Source organism: Agelaius tricolor, unplaced genomic scaffold (assembly GCF_023055355.1).
Source record: "Agelaius tricolor isolate 1412-34295 unplaced genomic scaffold, bAgeTri1.0.p SCAF_64, whole genome shotgun sequence".
Lineage (NCBI taxonomy): Eukaryota > Metazoa > Chordata > Aves > Passeriformes > Icteridae > Agelaius > Agelaius tricolor.
Window position 1 is genome coordinate 948,821 of NW_027269324.1, and position 16,171 is coordinate 964,991.

Consider the following 16,171-nt stretch of genomic DNA (forward strand, 5'->3'; position numbering starts at 1 on the left):
AGTGTTTGTGATGAGCTGCAGAGGAGCTGAGCCCAGGGGCTGTTGGCCAAGGCCGAGGCCCAAGGAGCATTTCTCAGCTGGCAGGCTGGCCTGAGAAGGGGAGGGGGGAATGCAGCAGCACAGGGCCCATGGAACCAAGGGACCATTGTGACACTGTGAGGCCCTGTGAGACCAAGGGACCATTGTGACACTGTGGGGCCCTGTGACATCAAGGGATCATTGTGTCACTGAGAGGCCCCATCAAACCAAGGGTCCATTGTGACACCACGGGGCCTCATGGAACCGTGGAGACCATTGTGACACTTTGGGGTATCATGGAACCAAGGGGCCATTGTGACACTGCAAGACCACATGGTCTCACAATGGTGCCAAGGGTCCACTGTGACATTGCAAGGCCTCATGGAAGCATGGGGAGACCATTAGGACACTACACAGCCGCATGGCACCAAGGAGACCATTGTGACACTGAGGGGCACCATGGAATCACAGAGACCATTGTGGTGCTATGTCGGTTAATGGAATAGGCAAAGCATTGTGACACTGTCAGGCCTCATGGAACCAGTGAGACCATTGTGACCCTGGGGGTCCCCACAACCAAGAGGACCATTGTGATACTGTGGGGCCTGGTGAAACCAAGAGGCCTTTGTGACACTGCAGGGCTGCATGGAACAAAAGCTCCAGGGTGACACAGACAGGCCGCCTGTCATCAATGGTCCATTGTGACACTGCTGGACCCCATGGAATCAAAGCACCACTGGGACACTGCGGGGCCCCATGGAACCAAGGGGACCATGGGGATACTGCAGGACCTCATAGAAGCAAGGGAACATGGAACAAGTCTGGCTGGTCTGGCCTCCCGTTGACTGCCTGACTGGTCCAAATGACCCTGGAATGTTGAGGCTCTCTTCTCATCTGCTATTGAAACACTGGGGCTTTGTGCTTTCCTTCCCAATGGAAAAGAACTCTCCTTCTCCTCCAGGCACCCATGGCCAGAACTGGGATTTCAACTCCAGATTTCCTTCTATCCAGGGATTGTTCCCACAGGAATATTGCCAGGACAAGTCTGTCCTGCATTGGTTTCACAATGGTCACCTCCCATCTGTCCCCAAAACACTGGGGATGGTTCTGAGCTTTCCTTCCCATGGGAAAGAACTGTCCTGCTTCTCCAGCTGCCCATGGCCGAGATTGGACTTCCACCTCCAAAATTCCCTACATCTAAAGATAGCTCCCAGACAAAATATGTCATTTCTGACAAGTCTGGATGGCCTTGGCCTAGTGAGGCTCTCACCTGCCTTCCAACACTGGAGCTCTGTGCTTTCCTTCCTATGGAAAAGAACTGCCCTTCTTGGCCCGGTGCCCATAGCCAGAATTGGGATTTCATGGCCAACACTGCTTGTTGTGATAGACTGAAGGAGATTGTGGCTCAAGGGATTTTGTGTTTGGGGGAGGAAGGTCCAGCCCTGCCCTGCCCTGGAACCCCAATCCCCCCAGATCCTCCATCACAGCCCAGCAGTGGCTGCCAGTCCCTGGCACAGCACAGGCAATGCTCCACAGCCACCTCTGCAGCCCCCAGCCCAGCTCCTGAGGGACCAAATGCGCCCAAGTCCCACCTGGGGGAAGGGCCCAGGGAGACCAAGGGGTATTTCAGGGGCTGACCACGAGGCAAGCACACATCTTGACCCTGGATCCTCTTGGAATTTCCATCTGAACACCACTGGAATCCAGGAGTTGGTAGCTCTGTGTGTGCTTCTCTGTATCTTTTTTGTCTTTCTCTCTTTCTGTGTCTTCATCATCTAATTCCCTCTTCTTGCAAATTTTGATTAATTTCAAATTGAATGGGCTTAGAATTGGCGAAGCTGAATGGGCCAAGTCAATGCTTTCAAAAGTGTTTTTTGTTGAATGAATGTCATATTAAACCTTTTGCCAAAGTTTCTCTAATTTTTTAAAGCTCCCATTAAAGTCTGTTTGGTTCTTTTGGTCACCTAAGAATCTCTTGTTGGTATTTCTCCAGCATATAAAAGAGGATACAATTGTAATTCCTTTTAAATGTCTCCTTGAGAGAGTTGTTTGGGGGATGAGAGTCAGGGCTTGTGTGTGCTGCTTGGCCCAGCCCAGGCAGGGCTTTCCCAGCCACATTCCACACTCCATTGCCCAGCTGGAGCCGCTGGTGCCTCTGAGTTGTGCTGCCCCAGCCCCAGGGACGCTCTCCTTGTCTGCCCATTCCCCCACGGTCTCTGGGCAGGGATGGCCTCACTGGGGGCTGCTGACATCCTCAGCAACTTGGAGGCTGCTGCTGAATTTCCCTGCTGCAGAGGCTTGTTCAGCCTTCAGCTCTTCAGTGCAGGAATTCAGTGTCCCAGGGTTCATTAACATTCAGAACACCTTAACATGCCAAGCCTCTGGGAATCATTTGATTTTAATTTACAAATCCTTTGTGGTTAAGTAGATTTCAGAAGTGTATTCAAACTGAATACATTATATTTAAAAAGACAGCGAGAAAAGATTTCTTAGGTCCTGTTAGTTTTGTTTTCCTGTTAATTCATTGACATGTGCAATCTCCAATGGACATTGAATCCAAGTACCTCCTCGTGCCGTTTGAATGGATATGAAAATCCAGACCCTTCCTGGCTGACAATCAATCAGACTCTGTCCCTACCCCCAGCCCACCATTTCCCCCATCCAAGCCCTGGCACTCAGAGCAGCCTTGTGCAAATCTGAGCTCCCTCCAGCCCAGGCTGCACCTGCAGCTTTCAGCTCCTTGGCTCCAACTCCCACCTGCTTTCCTTGGAGAAGGAGCTGCCCAAGACACAGAGGGATGTTCATTTCTTGTCAGCCAACAAAGCCAAGGGAAGGCACAGCTCCATCAAATGCAAAAGTCATTCTTCTCCCTGGCTCTGCCCCTGATCCCCACAGCCTATCCTGGTTCCTTCCTCCTTCCTTTGCCAGGGACTCTCTGGGACAAGAGAGCTCTGCTCTGGCTATGGAGGGAGGTCCAAGTGCCACCACTGGAGTGGGAACCACAACTCATCAGGTTTGTGTCCTTTGAGGGTCAGGAACTGGTGAGACTCAGAGGCACAGAAAGTTTCTCTTCATGGCCAACAGACCATGGTTGAACAGGACACAATTTAGTAACAATCACACTCTTCCCTGAGCTATGTGCAACTTCCCAGCAATGCCTGATGAGTCCACCACCCACAAGTGATTTTCATACTAAAGTTAATTTTTGACAACCATTGTTCTGTGACAGATATAAAAACAATTAAGTTCTTGTATCAGGATGCTCATCCTGGAGTGGGGGCAAAACAGCTCCAACAATTCCTGATTTGCAAAGCTGTCAGTGGTGGATGGAGAAGGGAGCTCAGGCTGCTCTTGATGTTGAGGAAATGCTGAAACCAGCCTGACTCATTTCACCTCCTCCTGTCCTGGCTGATCTCCCCTCTTTCCCCTTCCACCCATTGGCTTTTGTCTCCCACCAGGCCCCCGGTGAAGAGCCTGGCTCTGTGTTCTCCATCCCCTCCTCACTGGCACTGCCAGGCTGGGATGAGGAGCCCCTCAGCCTTCCCTGCTCTGGGCTGGACAAGCCCAGCTCCCTCAGCCTCTGCTCACAGCCCAAGGGCTCCAGCCCCACCTTGGAGGCCCTTCCCAGACCCTGCTCCAGCTGCCAGACATCTTTCCTGCCCTGGGCAACCCAACCCAGGCCACAGTGACCTGGATAATCCACGTCCTTGATGTCCTGGTGACACAGCCCTGGCCCCTTGTCCCCTGTCAGGCTCTGGGGTGGATCCTGTGGAACATCCTTTGGTGGAGGCTGTGGCTCCAGGTGGGCCAGGGGGATCCCGGGGGACAGGGACCCCGCTGGGCATGGACAGCATTGGACTTGTTGGGAGAAACTGTGAGGGGGAGCTGGGGCCGAGTGACCAACCCAGTGACCTGACACAGCCCTGCTGGGATGGCACACAGCCCCTCTGGGATGTCACAGCCTGCTCTGTGAGCTCACAGCCCATTCTCCAATGTCACACAGCTGGCCTCTGATGTCACAGCCAACTCAGTGATGTCATAGTCTGCCCAGTGATGTCACAGCTGGCTCTGTGATGTCACAGAGGCAGTCTGTGATGTCATAGCTCATCAATGACCTCACATTACCCACTCTGTGATGTCATAGCCCACTCTGTGACCTCATGTTACCAGATGATCAATTGTCTCCACCAGGTGAGCTGACACCTGGAGCTTGTTCTCCACATCCCCAGGCCTATGGAAACCACACAAGGCCCATTGTGTGAGAAGGGGAACTGGAAGTTCAGCAGCCTCAGGGTCCTGCCAGCTCAGCCAGGCCCACTGGAACATCGGGGTCCATGACCACCAGGGACCACCAGAGAGACCCCCAGGACAGAAGAACGCATGGGTACAAGGGAGGGGGAATATGCTGATGATTTTGGGGAAATGATTATCATATGTATGTTTAGTCCGGGACAATCAATGAATATGTGAGCAAAATACAGAATATAAACAGAAAATTTCCTGTACTCAGCCTGCAGGGCTTTGGGAGGAGCTCTCCCCCGTGCATCCAGCTGAATAAAGAATGCTGCTTCTTAATGCTACACTGGGGTTAAGGAGTTTTCTGTTTCACTGAATGTTTGGTAACACTCCCACTGCCAAGGAAAGCTCTGTCTGCTGCTGTTCACAAACAGAGAAGGGCTGGGGGCAGATGTGGGGCTCAGAGGCTGCCTGGGGCACAGTGACCATGAAATAATCAAGTTTTCCATGTTCTGTGAAAGAAGGAAGGGCAGCAACAAAACTTCTGCACTGGAATTCGGAAAGGCAGACTTTGGCCTGTTTAGGATGCTGATTTGGGGAATATAAAATCAGGTACTGAATTATTTTAAGGGAAACACCCCTTAAAAACAAAGGGGTCCAGGAAGGACACACATTTCAAGAAGGTAATTTAAGGGGGAAGGAGCAGCCTGTCCCAGTGTGGCAAAAGATGAGCCAGTGAGGAAAATGGCTGGCCTGGCAGGGCATGGAGCTTTTGTGGGAAAAGGGGAAAATGGACTGACAACTCGGGAAGTGTTTAAGGATGTCATTCAGTTATGCAGAAAGAAAAGTTGAGAGTTGAAAACTCAATCAGAACTTAACCTATCAGCTTCTGTAAAAACATAAAAATGTTTTTATATAAAATTTAATAGGAAAAGGGGAGAAGGAGACCCTCTACTCTTCATTGGATGCAGTGGGGAATATAGTAACTAAAAATCAGGAAAAGGCTGAGCTACTTAACACCTTGTTTGTCTCAATTTTCAATATTAGGACAGGTTGTCCTCAGGACAAGTGTTCTCCTGAGCTGGTAGATGGGCACAGGGAGCAGAACAGCCCCCTGGAATCCAGGAGGAAGCAGCTGGGGACCTGCTGAGCCACTCAGATGCTCACAGGTGTATGGGATCAGATGGGATCCATCCCAGGGGGATGAGGGCGCTGTGGATGAGCTCCCCAGGCTGCTCTCCATCATTTACCATCAGTCCTGGCTCAGCAGGGAGGTCCCAGAGCACTGGAGGTGCCAGTGTGAGCCCATCCCCAGGAAGGGCTGGAAGGAGGAGCTGGGGAACTCCAGGCCTGTCAGCCTGACCTGGGTGCCCGGCAAGGTTATGGAACAGATCACCTTGAGTGCCATCACAGGGCACCCACAGGATGGCCCAGGGATCAGAGCCAGGCAGCGTGGATTTAGGGGTGGCAGGTCCTGCCTGACCAACCTGGTCTCCTTTTATGCCCAGGTGACCCACCTGTGGATGTGGGAAAGGCTGTGGATGTTGTGTGCCTGGACTTCAGAAGAACCTTTGACACTGCAAGCCACAGAATTCCCTGGAAAAGCTGCAGCCCACAGCTTGGATATGTTCACCCTTCCCGGGGTAAAGAGCTCACTGGAGGTTGGGACCAGAAAGTGATAAGGATGGTGCTGCATCCAGTGTGTGTCCAGTCTCCAGTGCTGTCTCCCAAGGGTCTGTGTTGGGCCCAGTCGTGTTTATGATCTTCAGTGACAATGTGGGTGAGGGGATTGAGTCCACCATTAACCAGTTTGCAGATGACACCAAGCTGGGTGTGAGTGTGGATCTGCTGGAGGGTAGGAGGGCTCTGCACAGGGCCCTGGACAGGCTGGATCCAGGGCCAAAATCCAACAAGGTGAGGTTTAACAAGTCCCAGTGCCGGGTCCTGGACTTTGGCTACAGCAACCCCTGCAGCACTCCAGGCTGGGGACAGAGTGGCTGGAGAGCAGCCAGGCAGAACGGGACCTGCAGGGACTGATGGACAGAAGGCTGGACATGAGGCAGCAGTGTGCCCAGGTGGCCAAGAGGGCCAGTGGCTCCTGGCCTGGCTCAGGAATGGTGTGGCCAGCAGGAGCAGGGCTGCTGTGCCAGCATTGATCTGCCCCCAGCTCTGCACACAGACATTGCTGCTGCTGCTCCAGAGAAGGCAACACAAGGGCATCTCTGCAGAAAACTTTTCTGGAACATCCTTTAGTCCCTTAATAGTCACCAAGAGCGCAGCCCCTCATTGACACAGTCTGTGGCCACAGGGAAGGTGGAGAGAAACAAAATGAGAAATGGCACAAACAATGACATGTTTTTGTGGACAATATGAAAAAAGTAAAACAAGGGAAAAGACCTCCAAAATGAAACTAACAAGAAGTATCAAAATTGAATTTTATTACAAGTGATTTTCAGAAATTGGCCAGCAGTTTAATGTTTCTGAAACCATCCAGTCATCAGTCTCCACACTGCAGCCTTGAGCTCCTGGTTCCTCAGGCTGTAGATGAGGGGGTTCAGGGCTGGAGGCACCACTGAGTACAGAACTGACAGGGCCAGATCCAGGGATGGGGAGGACATTGAAGCGGGCTTCAGGTAGGAAAACAGACCAGTGCTGAGGAACAGGGAGACCACAGCCAGGTGAGGGAGGCAGGTGGAAAAGGCTTTGTGCTGTCCCTGCTCAGAGGGGATCCTCAGCACAGCCCTGAAGATCTGCAGATAGGAGAAAACAATGAACACAAAACAGCCAAATATGAAACAGGCACTTACAGCAAGAAGCCCAAGTTCCCTGAGGTAGGATTTGGAGCAGGAGAGCTTGAGAATCTGGGGCACCTCACAGAAGAACTGGCCCAGAGCATTGCCATGGCACAGGGGCAGGGAAAATGTATTGGCTGTGTGCATGAGAGCAGTGAGAAAGCCACTGGCCCAGGCAGCTGCTGCCTTGTGGGCACAAGCTCTGCTGCCCAGGAGGGTCCCGTAGTGCAGGGGTTTGCAGATGGACACATAACAGTTGTAGCACATCACAGTCAGGAGGAAATACTCTGCTGACAGGAAGAAGAAAACCAGAAAGAGCTGAGCAGCACATCCAGTGTAGGAGATGTTCCTGGTGTCCCAGAGGGAATTGTGCATGGCTTTGGGGACAGTGGTGCAGATGGAGCCCAGGTCAGCGAGGGCCAGGTTGAGCAGGAAGAAGAACATGGGCGTGTGCAGGTGGTGGCCGCAGGCTACGGCGCTGATGATGAGGCCGTTGCCCAGGAGGGCAGCCAGGGAGATGCCCAGCAAGAGGCAGAAGTGCAGGAGCTGCAGCTGCCGTGTGTCTGCCAATGCCAGCAGCAGGAAGTGCCTGATGCAGCTGCTGTTGGACATTTGCTGGGGCTGCACATGGGCACCTGTTCATGGAGAAAAGGACAGTGAAGTGTTGGAGCAGATACCTTTAACCGAAATCAAAGCCTTTTTCCATATACCCTCCTCTGTAACACACAGACATGGTGCTTAGTATTTTCAAGATCTGGGGTTTTCTTTTTAAGCTCCCCCCATGTCTCTCCTGATATGCTTGGATATCAGAAACACTCAGCAATTCTGCTGCATTTTTGGAAAACAGAGCAAGTTCTGTGAGGTGAAGTGATGAGTGGAGAGTGAGGGGAGATGGTCTGACATTCTGACCTGTTCAGAATTTCTCTGGGTTTTAACCTTGCTCAGGTGGAGGGTGATCACCTTCCCATGCTCCCCCTTTAAAATGTCACCAGGCACTGCTGAGAGCAGATGGATCCAGCACAGCCCAGCTCCACATTTGCAGCCAAGGACTCACATTGCTCATTTCAACCCAGCAGCATTTTCAGTGTCACAACACTCTGCCTTTGCCCACCAATCTCATAACTCAGAGATGCTCTAGGACAGGTTTGCACCCTGGATTGGCGCTCCCAGCTTGGACTGAAATCTCAGGGACACTTCCAAGTGTCCTTCTGATGGCATTGGATGAAGGGAGATGCAGCTCCTTCCCTGGCTGCACTGACAGCATTGCCCAGAGCCGGGCCCTGGGGACAGCGTCACCCTGAGCCAGCTGTGCCCCCTGCCAGAGCCCCCAGGGCCGGGCAGCTGCTCCCAGCCCTGTGCTCTGCAGAGGGAACTGGGCCCGGGGCTGCAGAGCTGCCCCACGGCTCTGCTGCAGCTCTGCCTGCACAGGAGGGGCTGCACGCCTTGGAGCCCCGGGCCTGAGGGCAGAGGCTTGGCTGGGGCACAGGAGGGAGGGGGCTTGTTCAGAGGGAGGGGCTGCACTGGAGGGGCTCCTGTGGGCATCTCTAAACTCTCCCTGCCACAGCATTGCTGGGCTTTGTTTTCTCTCATTGCCTGATCTTCTCTCTGCCTCCTGCAGATTTTCCTCCTGCAGGTGTTTCCCTGTGCCTGATCTCTCCCTGCCAGCACTCACAGAGCCCAAATCTCTGTGCACTCTCCTTGGCCCTACAGAACCCTGCCTGTTTGCAGGGCACTGGCTGGGGACAGGTTCTGTTTGCAGCTTGGAGAAAGGACAGCTCAGACTGAGCCTGATGGCTCCAGCAAAGGTGATGCTGCTGCTGTCCATGGGCAGAGTGGCTGAAAGCACATTAGGGATCTCTTGTGAACCTATTGATCACTAAAAGCAACAGTTTGGATGTCTCAAGCACTTGTCAAAATTCATAAATAGATATTCATATAATTCTTTTATATTTATCCCCTCTCCCTACCATTCTCTAAAAATACAAAACGGAACACAAAAGTTTTTGGAAATTTCCCATTTTTCAATAAAATCCCTGCCTTGGAAATATTCTATGTCTGATCAGAAGCCCTCAGTATGTCAGAGCTTCATTTCACCTCCCCTGCCCCAGAAATACTCAGACTTGTACTCACAGAGTCTGTAGGCATTGGGATGTTCCAGCTTGAGGAGATGGCTCCAGGAGCTGCAGCTGCATTGTCCTGCAGCCAGAGGTTCCTGTGCCAAGGGCTGGCAGTGATTGTGCCACAGGCACTTCTCAGCATCTTCCCAGCCCTGACTGATTGAAGCTCTCTGGGCCTCTGTGCTGTGCCCGGGCTGGCTGCAGGCAGTGCCCCAGCCCTGCTGGGCTGGCACAAGAGCTGCTCATCCAGAGAAATGTGCTTTTGAAGCTCTTCTGGGTGACAAGGAGCTGCCTCTGTGCCAGGAGCCCAGCCCAGCTCAGCAGCACAGACACAGCACAAGGACTTTAATGAGCCTCTGGGCCTTTGTGCTCAGGCCCTGAACATCAGTCCCTGAGAGGGAGATGAAGAAACCTCTCCAGAACTCCAAGGCAGAATCCAACTCCAAACTTTCGTGGACTTTTAATGGCTCCCAGTGAGGGACACAACTGAGCAAGTGTCCCCAGGCCCCAGGCAGAGCAGAGAACTGCAGGCAGTGATGACAGGTGGGGACAAAGAGAAGCCAAGTCTTGGTGCCCTGGGGCACAGCAGGGTCTGTGCCAGCAAGGGCTGGGAGGAGACACCTTGTCCTGAGGCCCTGGGGCCTCCTGGCCCAGCCCCAGCCAGGCTGGGCGCTGTCAGCCCCTTGTGCTGCCCTCAGCATCCCCCCCTAGCCCACATCCCAGTGGCCTCAAGGATCTGCTGCAAGGAGTCCCTGGGGAGCCTTGCTCAGCAATGGCCCTGGGGGCTCCTTCATGCTCCCTGCAGGGACTGCAGGTTTTTCAAAGGACTTGGGGTTTGGCTTTTGCCTTGGAGTCTCTGAGAGCTTTGTGCAATCATGGCCTCCAATTATCTGCTGTAATTAGTCCCTGGAGAGGCTTTGTCAGTAACAACACTCAGTGGGGCTCATTAATACTTCAGGGTACTTCAGTTATTTTAAGGTATTTTGTTTTTTCCTTTTGATACAGACTCTGTGAGAGGTTTGTGCAGTCATGGTCCCAATTATCTGCTTTAATGAGTCCCTGGAGAGCTTTGTACTGACACTCAGTGGGGCTCATTAATACTTTGAGATACTCAAGGTTTTTAAGGTACTCTGGATGTTCCTTTTCACTCTGAGTCTTTGAGAGGTTTTTGTGTAATCCTGGCCTCCAATTCTCTCCTCCAAGGAGTCCATGAGGAGCCTGTGTTGACCTCAGTGGGACCCATTCATGCTTTGAGACACTTTGGGGTTTTTCCTCTGACTTTCACTCCTGGAAAGGTTTTTGCAATCTCCTCTCAGGCCCTGAGGTTCCAGGGCTCAGCTTCAAATGCACTACAGGGCTCATTAGGACCAAGATAGTCCTAACAAACCATGGCTCTGCATTGATTTCCCTCTGCTCTGGGGCAGTTCGTTAGGAAGCTTTCCTGCTGCAGGTATGGAAAAATATTTCAAAGAGCTTCTAGGAAATATGTATCATATTTTATAGTGTCCTTTATTACTTTTCTTAGTATACAAGAGGGGATTGCAGCATTCAGTGACTTATACTGACCCAGGGACACTCTTGAGGAAGTCTGGCTTGGTCAGAGAAGCTGTGCCTTGAGGTCTGATCAGTGTGGACAACCTTGCTCCACATTCCCCAACCCCATCCTGTATCTTCTCACTCACCTAGGACCTGCTTTGCTTGGTGAACTGGCTTCACTCAGCTGAAGAGGGATTTTGACTTTTTAATTTTTTGAAGCCATCTAAAACTCCTGAGTTTCCCCATTGCAAATAGACATCCTCCTCAAGTGTGTGCCAAGCCCAAGGTGCCACCGAGACCACTCCAGACCTGCCTGGGCCAGCTGTGAGGGTGGATCATCATCCCAACCTGCACTGAGCCATTGCAAGGGGCTGTTGCCATGGACACTGCAGGGACCCCACTGCTGGCTTTGGGTGCCATGGCAACCGCCATCAGTTCAGGTTTCCTTGGAAACAAGCCCAAGGAGCCATTTCTGCAGCCAGGTTCCATGGCCCCTTGCCTGCAGAGCTGTTGCTGCCCTGGGCTGCCATGGCAACCCTGAGGACAAAGCGGTGCCGGGGCTGTTCCAGGTACAATTGCAGTGACACTGGTTGGTGCCACCAGGTGCCATGGCAACGGCCACGGGGACCCGTTCCTTAGATTGGTATCAAGGCAACCAATGCCCGGAGCCAGACCTTGCTCAGGGCTGGTGTCAGTGCCCAGGGCCAGAGGGGATCCCTTGCTGGGGGCTGTGCCATGGCCACCTGCCCTGTGCCGCGCTGGCCGCTCGGGCACCAGGAACCAGCAGCCAAGGGCACTGCCAGGGCCAAAGGCCAGGTCAGCCGGACAGAAAGGGGCAGTGCTGGGCACTGTTTCCATGGCAACTGGCACTGCGGGGGGCACCTGGGTCACCTGTCCTGGCAGTTTCCATGGAAAGCCCTGGCAGGCACTGAGGGCACAGCCCCTGGCACTGAGACACTGCTGGGCCGGGTGCTGAGCACAGCGCTGAGCACGCAGAGATGGTTTTGTTCTTGCTGAGCTGCAGCACAGCCAAGGCCTGTCCTGCCCCTCGTCCAGCCACGCTGGGGAGGGGCTGGGGCTGCGGGGGAGCTTGGCAGGGGACACAGCCAGGACAGGTGACCCCAACTGACCCCGGGCACACCCCAGACCAGAGCACATCATGCTCAGGGTATGAAGGGGGGGAACAAGGAGGAAGGGGGGAATTTTGGAGGGAGGGTTTCTGCCTTGCCAGGTAACACTTAGGCAAGAGGGGGCCCTGTTTCACCAGTGGGCAGGGTCACTACCAAAGACACAGACACCAACTGAAGGAATTGTGGCATTTATATCATGCACAGCTGCAAAGAATTACAAAAGGATAAGCTCAGCAAAGCACATCATCATTAGCAAAGAATTACAAAAGAAGCTCAGCAATCCATCATAACTCATCATGACATTTTGATGACTAACCCCTTGGTCAAACACTAGAGGTGTTTGTGGCAGACAAAGATTCTGGCTGACTATCAAGGTACACCTTACAGACATCAGTAGTACTTTGGTGACACCGTTCTTCATTCTTTTTTCTCAATCTCATTGGAGTTAGGAACAAGAATTCTGTTGTCCATGGAGCTGGCACCTTTTTAATTCCAGAATAATGCCCCCAGGCCCTTTGCTGTTCAGCTTTACCATGCTGTCTGTGGCTAACAAGGCCTGGGGAGGCCCTTTCCCCTCGGGCTGGAAGGGGCCGGGTCCCAGTCCCTGAGGGGCACCCGGGCTCCTGGATGCAATTCCTGTGCAAGTCCCTCAGTGTCACAGCAGCCTTCCCATGGAGCCCCGTGGATCAGAGCATTTCCCAAAGGGGCCCTTGGGGCAAACAGGGAGATTTGGTGTGGCAGCATGTGTAAAACAATATCCTGTCAGATCTACTTGTTCTCACACACAATCCTTGGCTGCAGGGACACATCCCCATTGTTCCTGCCCAGGTTTCAGGACTCAGAGTTGTCTTTCCCAGGAGCTGCTCCTTCAGCTGCCTCGGGAGGGCCATTTGGCCTCCGAACCCACACTCGGGCTCCATTATTAGGACGGCTGCATCCAAACCCTTTATCTCCACAAACGGTGGTGATTGCAGGTGGATCTCCTTTCTTCACAATCCTTCTTAAAATTGCAATATTGATAATTGTGCTACCCTGTCATGGGGTTGACTAATCCAATCCTGGTCACTATTGTTTAACACAATTCCTTTAATTTCTCCTTGATATCTGCAACAATAATTCCTCCTCTCAGGACAGGAACACTTTGCAAGGCCAAGCTCGAGTGAGCAGTTACCAAAGCAAAGTGTCCTGGAGGAATCTGAATTCCTGTTTCAGTACTGATAGCTCTCATTGGCTTTGAATTTCTCTGAATTAATTCCAATGCATGAAGGCCCAGCCCTGCAGCCTCTGGGCTGGCCCTGCCAGGGGCCATCACAGCCAGAACAATTTCCCAGGCAGCCCAAGTCTCACTGCCCATGGTTGGATTTGCAAACTGGGGGCAGCCATGCACAGCCAGGGGGTTTCCATTTCCCCCGTGGGCCATTGTTAAGGGCATGGAGCACATCTGGGAGATGGGTTCTCCATGGGCAAAGGTTCCCATCTCCTCATTTTTTCAACTGCTCTTTTAACAACCCCTTCACCCCTTCAATCAATCCTGCAGCTTGTGCATAGTCTGGTACATGAAAAACCCTGCAGGATTAATCACTGAATTTTTCACAGGAACAGACAAAGCCCTCTGCATCACAGTATCAGCAAACCCTGGGAAAATAGCCAATTTCATCCCTTCCTCCTTTTTTCATTGTCTACAATCTCACAACGTTGACCACTGACATTAGGGCCCTGGCCAATCCTGTTCTGTAGGGTATTTAGTGTTACATCCCTGAGCAGCCAAAGCTACCAAATTAGTATTGTCAGCACTATTTCACAATAATAATAATTTCACATTATTATTATTTCCTATGTAGATATGCATATTGATATATATATAGACAGATAGATACAGACATATATATATAATATATATAAATATACAAATATACAAATACATATATACATATATTAAGGTCTTATTATACAATAAATACATATAGTTATTTAGTATATTGATATTTCACTGGCACAAATGCAGCTGAGCTCAAGATTAAAACCTTCTTCTCTTGCTCCATGTGGGAGCATTCCAACAATAATTGTTCCTTCTGAAGGTGCTGTTTCCATTGAACTCTTAACAAATTCATCTTTGTCTGCCCAAACCCACAAGTCCTTTTCCTTTTCCATGTGCAATTTTTGGATGCATTTGAAGCCATCCAGGGCTGCAGCCTCTTTTACCCGACTGCCCCACTGCTCCCACGGGGCTCCAACCTCAGCCCACTCCAGAGCCAGGGAACTCCAGGGAAGGGCTTCCCATCTGGGAATTTCTGATGGCACTGATTCCTCACATTGACATTGAACAAGTGACATTTTGTTGGGATCTGGCCAGACTGTGCCAGTTTGGTTTGACCAGTGGCCAAAGTCAGCACCAAAGACACAGACTCCAACTGAAGGAATCAGTGTCATTTCCTGCAGTTCAGAGCAGCAAAGAATCACAAAAGGAGCGGCTCAGCAATGCACCCAACCATCCCCACCAAAGATTGCCTGCAGTGATTGAGAAAGATCCAGCCCCAGTTACCCTCAGCCTTTACCATCGCCCAGACCCACACAGCAGCTGGGGAAGCTGTCACAGCCAAGGGCTGCAGAGCCACTCCTGGGCACTGGCAATTCCTGCAGGTGCCTCCAGCCACAGCTGAGGCTCCAACCCCGCTGGGAGAGGGCCCAGCACTGACAGTGCTGAATGGACAGACTGACAGCACTGCTAGTGTGGCAACATCTGGTTTCATCCTCCTCTTGGCTCCCTCCCAAAGCCTGGCCAGGCCTCAAGGAGGAGCCAAGGCAGCTGACTTTGATCCTTCAGCCCACACAAGGCCAGATGTCAGATTTCATGGCCTTGTCTGGCTTCTAAATACACAAAGGTCCATCCATGTTTCACTAAGGAGTGGCTACATCTATCACAGTGCTAATGACCATGCATATCTCATCAGGGAGCAGATACAAAGATAACCTTTGCTTGGAAGGTTCATCCAGAGGCCACCTTTGGCTCAGGGCCTGCTGTCCAGGCCTCACTCAGGGCTGGTGTCCAGGCCTTGGCACTTCAGGGACGTGCTTTAGTGCTGGCCTTGGCACTGCTGGGTGAGCGGCTGCACTGGGTGAGCTCAGAGGGCTTTTCCAACAGAAAGGATTCTGTGATTCCATGATTCTATCCGCTGCATTCTGCTGGGGCTATTTTAGCAGCATTACTTTGCTCCAAAAGTTCCCTCTTGCCCAGCTCCTGTGGCCTGAGGCTTCAGCTCCTTCAGCTCCTGGTGCTGAGCTGCTCATGCTGAACGAGACCACTCGGAGAGACGAATCCAGTCCATGCAATTCCTTCTGGGACACGGAGAGGGGAGGCTGTGCAAACAGGAGCATTGTTTGCTGTGGCCTCCTCTCTGCCCTTCACGCCTTTCAGCGCTTTGAACCAGCCCAGAGCTTTCTCCAAGAGTGCAATGGAGCAGCTGTTCCTGCTCCTGGCTCTCTCCAGTCTCTGCCCTTGCCTGCTTCTGTCCCTCGTGCTGTGCCCTCTGTTCCCCAGGGCTCGCTGGCTGCTGCCCAGGACTGTGGCACTGGCACAGACCCAGTGCTCCAGACCCTCCTTTCTGTGCCCTTGGAGCTGCCTGGGCACAGCAGCCTTTTCCATCTGCAAGCTCCCCATGGACAGGGAGTGCCCAGCTCCGTTCCTTGCACAGCCTCCAGGAGCCCAGGGCTGCCATCTCAAGTCACTGCTGGCTCTGGGGGCTCCCAGGTGCCTCAGGCTGCTGTGACACCGCTGCACACGGGAGGGAAGAGGGGCAGGGTCTGTGCTGAAAGTCAGCTCCATCTGCTGCTGCTGCTGCTGCTGCTGCTGCTGCTGCTGCTGCTGCTGCTGCTGCTGCTGCTGTGGGGTCATTTGTGCAGCCCTGGCCCAGAGTCAGGGATCAGATGCTGCCAGTCTCTTCCAGCCCTGGCTGCTCAGAGGTTGGCCTTGGAGCCTCAGGTGGGCAAAGGCAGCTGCTCCTGGTCCCTCTGTGTGCCCGTGTTCAGCAGTGCTGCTCCATCAGTCTGTGCCCAGCAACGGGGAAAAGCCTCAGCCCTGCAGGGCCAGGAGCTGCCGGGCTCTGCCTGAGCAGCTCAGCCAGCAGGAAGGGAGCTGCTCCACACAGGAACCAGGAGCAAAGGACATTCCTTCTGTAGGACATGTTTTCTATTTACAGGAATAAAAGGAAAAAGAAAAAAAACTATATAAAATGTTAAAGATGAAAACAAAACCCAAGTGTTAGTGAAAAACTTTTGAAACTTGCATTAAAGAGGTAAATGATCTTTTTTAAAAGGGAACTCAGTTATTTACATTGTAAATGTG

General features: G+C 52.4%; 2 protein-coding genes across 2 annotated transcripts in view; both read right to left on the reverse strand.

Annotated features, from left to right (window-relative positions):
• The window catches only part of LOC139605317 (uncharacterized), an 850,331-nt gene that overhangs the window by 795,864 nt on the left and 38,296 nt on the right, over positions 1 to 16,171 (reverse strand).
• On the reverse strand, positions 6,726 to 7,700 carry LOC139605302 (olfactory receptor 14A16-like). Its single transcript, XM_071456664.1, has one exon. The coding sequence runs from the start codon at positions 7,656 to 7,658 to the stop codon at positions 6,726 to 6,728; it is 933 nt and encodes a 310-aa protein (XP_071312765.1). The 5' UTR covers positions 7,659 to 7,700.

Coding starts and splice junctions, on each gene's coding strand:
- LOC139605302 (XM_071456664.1), bottom strand. CDS start 7,658: ATGTCCAACAGCAGCTGCATCAGGCACTTCCTGCTGCTGGCATTGGCA.